This window comes from Chrysochloris asiatica, unplaced genomic scaffold, assembly GCF_000296735.1.
Source record: "Chrysochloris asiatica unplaced genomic scaffold, ChrAsi1.0 scaffold00608, whole genome shotgun sequence".
NCBI lineage: Eukaryota > Metazoa > Chordata > Mammalia > Afrosoricida > Chrysochloridae > Chrysochloris > Chrysochloris asiatica.
In genome coordinates, this window is record NW_006409126.1 from 86,110 (window position 1) to 92,532 (window position 6,423).

Genomic DNA, 6,423 nt, shown 5'->3' on the forward strand with positions numbered 1-6,423 from the left:
TTTCTAAATGCCAAGCAGGAAAAAGTTATAAAATAATTCCTTGATAATTATGACCTCTCCTCAAGACAAAATTCTTAAAAATTCTACTTGATTTATCTGTTATAGGAGTGCGTGTGTGTCTGTGTGTGCATCACGTTGAGACAGAGGGAGGAAGAGAGAAATGTATGATACAGTGCGTACCAGATTGTGTCAACTGCTTACCATGAATTTAATATTCACGTCTGAGGCATAGCCTTCTTTCCCCTTTTTCCCTTGTTTAAACAGAGGTCTGGTGCTCTAGGATGGGCATTGGAGTATTAACCACAGTGATGGATGTTCAAACCAACCACTGCATGGAAATCTTTTTTAGTTATGTGTTGGAATTGACTTGATAGCACTTAACAACACCGTTAACTCTATTTTACAGAGAGAAGCAAGTTTTTCCTTATTCCCAAGCACTTTCACTTTAAGGTTCTTACGAACATCTGCTGTTATCAGGCTGCATGTTTATTCATTCCAGATAAAAATGTTAGAAAACATCTATTCATGGGATCTTAAGGAGTTTAGTTCATTAAATCCCAAGAATAGTTGTTTCCTAACATTTTAATCTGGCATTAACAAACATTTAATCTGATAACAGCAGATACCAGATAATCTTGAATGATCTCAAGTTAACCTAGGTATTGGAGCCACTCTATAGATCAGCACAGTGAGGGTGGGAGCTGTGTTCTTGGATCGATTTCCTGGGTGACAATGAAATAGGATAGTCTTTCACCTTCTTGCAATAGAAGTCCATCTCTGCATCATCAAGATCTCAGACTTTTCTTAGAATGACAGAGCCATATGCACTATGTCCTCCCCACAGATATAAACTTTCAAGTTAAATTAGTCTTCCTACTCGTCCAGGAAGAATAACTATCTCTCTATTGTTTGTTTTTCTATAAACACAGAATATATTTATGTGATTTGCTCACAGAAGAGTCCAGCCTTCCTGTGGTTCATTCCACACTGCTGTACCCACCAAAGACTTTGCATATTGCTCCCCTGGGAGGACCTTCCTGTGTAAGTCTGAAATAAAAGATCAGCTCCAATCTGCCTTTACTTGTTAGGACTCTTCAGTTCAGCTTCTCAAAATGAGGCTCGCTACTCCGCTTCTGGGACTGGTCATGCTCTGGAACTCTGGTGAGGACAGGGGCGAGATGAGAAGGGAGAGCGGTGGGGAAGGATAAGCTTTGGTGACATCACTTCTTCCTCGTTTTTCCTGTTCACTTGTTATGTGCATGGGTATTTGTCCTCTGGGTAGGGAAATATGGTATTTAGATCTGTGAGAGTTAGGAGGCATCCTCAAGCATCAGAAGTGCTGAAGGAATGAGAGAGAATCTGTCAAAATTTTGAAAAAGGATGAGGATCTGTTAGACCTTGGCAATTTTTGTTCTTTTTTTAAAAACGTGATATTTAGTGGTATGAATCCAAATCACAAAAAAATACTAATAATCTAGCCTGAAATAAATAGCAGAAGGGAATCATGAAAATCGCTCCTGGCACTAGTATATAACATTTTACTTTCATCTCATTATTTTAGTGTTCAGTCAGGATATTGTGCTGACTCAGAGTCCAGTCTCCCTGCCCGTCACTCTTGGGGACTCAGCCACTATCAAGTGCAAGTCAAGTGAGAATCTCCCAGAAGATGAGGATGGAGACATCCTTTTATACTGGTACCAGCAGAAGCCAGGCCAGGCTCCACGGCTACTTATCTATTATGTTTCCATCCGGGACACTGGGGTCCCAGACAGGTTCATTGGCAGTGGGGCAGGGACAGATTTCACTCTAAAAATCAGCAGAGTGGAGGCTGAGGATATTGCAGTTTATTACTGTATGCAAGCTGTACAAGATCCTCCCACAGTGATACAGCCCTGCACAAAAACTTGCATTGTGGAGACCCAGCTGTCCAACCGTGTGTGGTTTGTCTGAAAACAGACATTGCACACTGTCAAGTCTGGGAAGAGGAAGATATGGGAGAACTGAAGGCACTGAGTTGTGACTGAGGGCAGGTTAAGAGTCAGATTTATAAAGGCAAGATTATATCTACCACCAGGACTTTGTCAAGGTTCAGCCTGTATACCGATTTCTATCTGATGATGAGGTGCTGATATCCATAAATTTATGACTTGGTGGCTCAGACACAACTCAGTCATAAAAGGAAGTGCACATCACATGGCTGGTTGATGTCCTATGGTAAAGGCTCATTTGGTTTTATCAAGGGTTAAGGAAGTCCCTGTGTCCTATTGTTGTCCCGTGGGATAAAGCACTGCAACAGTAGGCCGGGTAGAGCCTCAAGGTGGGTGATTGAAACTCATTAGTTGTTCCTCCCAGTCCTATACTGGGTTTCTATGAGTTGGAACTCACTCAATGGTGCTTAACAAAAATATCAAGCCAGAACCTTACTCAAGAAAAGAGTTATTATCTGCAGAAGAGACCATGGCATTGTCCCAGTACTCTAAATATATGTACTGTGATTTTTCTGTGTTTTATGTGACAAGGAAATCTACTACCATTTATAAACAAGCTGGAGCGTTAAGAAGCTGTGGTCATGAATTTATGTTATTGGCTTAGACCCATATTTATAGAGAGAGCCTCAAGTCTTGTCTCTGTTTCGGGAAATGTATATACTTCCTATGTTGACTTGGAACAGGTGGACCAAGAATTCACCAATCCTTTACCTCTGCAAAAACCAAAAACATTTATAACCAAATAACTTGTACATTTTTCTCATATTAGAAATACCTTTCATATTATTCAAATTGCTGCTCAAAAGTCCAACTTTTGAGATTGTTTGCTTGATGCAACTAGTCAAACACCATATTTTGTTAATAAAGACAATTCTGATCTCTCCAGAGCCAGGTACCAAGATCCCAAAGTGAAAATAATGCTGTTTCTTCAGTACAGTGACGATGGGAGAGCTGCTTAGCATGCAGCAAAATTTTTCTATCATTTTCCTACTAGTCTCTGAAGTAGTCATGAAGCTATGTTACTCTTTATTCATTCACACTCTGTCATTTCTATTTCTTTTTTTTTATTATTTTATTTCAGTTTTTTCTTTTGGTGTCCACTTGTGTGGATTTTCTTATTCTTGCATCTGGCTCCTGGTATCTGTACTGTTACTACTTTAAGTTTTCTTTAAAAACCCCACCATCTGGGGAAAACCCCATTTCTATGTATCAAAACAGTGTAAATAATCAACACCTGCTAAACCCACTGTGCGTTCAATAGTAAGAGAAGTGAAAAGAGTAACTAATCTCTTGATCACATCGACCAGGAGGCAATCAGAGAGCTTAAAAACAGACCAGTATACAGTCATCTAATTACTGAAAATACAACAGCATGACAAGGTCTAGAAAGCAACAAAAACAAAAAAAGTTCCTTCAAGTCTAGAAAGAAGATGGAGTAGCTCATACAAATGAGCTGATGGCAGATCTCGATTTTCCACTTGCAGGAGTGCAAGCTTTGGAAGTTCCCAATTATGAATTCAAGAGAATGATATTGTGGTGCATCCAAATGTTCCTCAGAAAGCTGAGGAAACTAAGGAAGAAGTCAGAAAAGTGCTGTGGGAACAACCAAATAAGATAGAAATAACACTGGAAAAAATTCAAAACCTGTTAAAGAGGCCCAAATGAGTAATACCAAAATATGAGAAATGGACAATATACTTAAGGGGCAAAGTATTAGAATTGAAGGGTGGGAAACTTGAATCAGTAAGCTTGAAGACAAATCTCTCAAAACTTTTAATATAGACGAACAAGCAGGAAAAATAATGAAATAACTTGAAGAATGTCTAAATTTGTGTAGAACAACAAGAAAAGGAATAACCTATGGATGATTGGAGTCCAAGCATTTTAAAGTAACAGAAAACCACACAGGAGGAAGTCAAAGATCTGATGGGAGAACATTTTCCTAACATCCTGAAAAACAAGAAGATATACATTCAAGGAGCTGGATGAACCCCAGAAAGGACAGATCCCAAAAGAAAATCCCCAAGGCATATCATAATCAAATTCTATTTCCATTTCCTATAATGATTAACTAACGCCTTTGTTTTTGCATTAATTTGGAATCTTAGTGACCACTGCAGAACAGAGTAGAACCACCCTATAGAATTACCAAGGCTGGAGGATTCATTTTGTTTGGATCCACTAACAAGATTCATGGAAACAGCAGTCAAGAAATGAAATGACACATTGCATTAGACAAGTCAGCTGCACAACATATCTTTAAAGAAATGTGAACAGAGATGTTGGTTTGAGGACTTAGGTGTGCCTGACACCAGCTGTGGTATTTTCAGTAGCTTTATATGCATGTGGACGTTGGACAATGTCTAAGGAAGAAACAGGAGAAGAACAGATGTATTTAAGTTAATGTGATGGAGAAGAATATTAAAAGTACCATGGATTGCTAGAAGAACAAATAATTCTGTGTTGGAAGAGACAGCTAGAATGTTCTTTGAAATCACGATGCCAAGACTTGATGTCTCCTACTTCCAACATATTATTAGGAAGGACCCATCCCTGGAGAAGGACATTATGCTTGGTAAAATGGAGGATCAACAAAAAGGAGGAAGACACCAGATGAGTTAGATTGAATCAGGGGCAGCAGCAGTGGACTTAAGCTTTACAGATTGTGAGGCTGCCTCAGGAACGGGAAGTGTTTCTTTCCACTGAATGTAAGGTCCATATGAGTCAGAACCAACTTGATAGCACCTAATACCACCACCAATCTTTATGGACACACACAGACTAATCTTTCTCATCCAGTCTGCAGTGCTGGATTCCAACTGTAGACCATTTGGTTAGAAACCCAGAACTTACCAACTGTGCTAGCATGTCTCTCAAGTGGATATTTTGCAGGGCATAAAGTTTCAAGATTAAGACACAGAATTTTATTGTAAAGCATCATAAGTAAGAACAAAGAAACAAAGTGGAATAAATGAAGAGTATAAATTAAATTTTAACTGCTGAAGCATGGCCCATGCACCAAATCACACCTGAATTCCTCAGATGTTTTCTATTTTAATCAAGATGTGGGCTAGATGGTGCAGGTGGTGGTTATGTACTGTGGAGTCAGTTTATGACTCAAAAGGACTCTGTATAGGGTATTTGAGGTTGTAAATCTTTATGGGAGCAGAAAGCCTCATGTTTCTCACTGGGTGGATTGTTGTTGTTATGCACTGTGGAGTCAGTTCTGACTCATAGTGACATTGTATAGGATTTCTGAGGTTGTAACCTTTACGGGAGCAGAAAATGTCAGCTTTCTCCCATAGAATAGCTTGTAGTTTCGAACTGCTGACCTTAAGGTTTGCAGCCAAATTCATAACCACTAGTGCCCCAGAAAATTAAGCACCTTTAAATGAAGGTCCATGAAGATGTTAGTAATGGGAACAGACTATTTTGAGACACTAAAATGGGATCCATTTTTATCCTCCTACATAGGGAGTCTGCCTTCGAACAACAGACTCAAGGCTGAGGAATATCAACACAAAGACCAGGAGAGGCACCTATGTTCTCATATTAAGTAAGAAACTCGAGTTGTTGAAGACTTCCAGTTCTACATGACAAATAGACTCAAAACTGAAAAATGCTGAGAGACCTCTTTCTGTCTGTCTTTTGATAAACCAAATTATAATTTCATAAGATTATATTTTATGATAAACCAGATTGTAACAATTTTTAACCAAGAATATCATATTTACCTTCTGAGTTATAACACTCTTTCCCTTTGTGCTTTCAACTGGACTATTAGCTCTATATCAATAAGAGACAGTTTCATCCTCCCTGTCAAGTTCTTTGATTTGAATACTCTTTCAAAGTGTGGTTCACTGGATCTCAGGAAATAGTTTCTAAGATTGGCATGTAACATTGTTAAATAGATGTTGGTGTTGTTGAGCAGCATGGAATCAGTTCCAACTCTAGCTCTGTATTCGGATCCTGGGGAGTGGTTTATGATCTTGAACGGCAGACTTAGCCCTTCAAACCAACCTTTATGTCCAGCACATGAACTCACAGCACCACATCAGGACTTCTGGTAGGCTGATAATAGTAGCTTTTAAACAAACTTAATCTCAAGCCATTCTTTATTTAAAGACACACTATGGGGAAACAAGTCCTTTGTTTTTTCTAGATTTCTAGGTGGGAAGCAAACGGGACACCCATCTCCACATCATCAGGGTCTCTGACGCATTCTTAGAGTGACGACGCCTTGTGCCATGTGTCCTGTCTAGGCTTCAGGCTTCCACAGTCAGCAATTAGCACTCATGAGAGCAGCCAAGACTTAACCTCTTCTTCCAAACACAGACCTAGTTTATGATGCCTTGCTCACAAAGGAAACACACCTTCCCCTTTCCACACTACTGTGCCCACCACACGATTTGCATATTGTTCCCCTGGGAAAACC

The 6,423-nt window shown here is 39.4% G+C and overlaps 1 protein-coding gene across 1 annotated transcript in view; it reads left to right on the forward strand.

Annotated features, from left to right (window-relative positions):
• The first annotated feature begins 1,112 nt into the window (after window positions 1-1,112).
• Window positions 1,113-6,423, forward strand: part of LOC102811619 — a 12,558-nt gene continuing 7,247 nt past the window's right edge. The window contains exons 1-2 of the mRNA XM_006877802.1: window positions 1,113-1,161; window positions 1,562-1,933. Coding sequence (XP_006877864.1) covers window positions 1,113-1,161; window positions 1,562-1,933 — 421 coding nt within the window. The remainder of the gene's footprint in view (window positions 1,162-1,561; window positions 1,934-6,423) is intronic.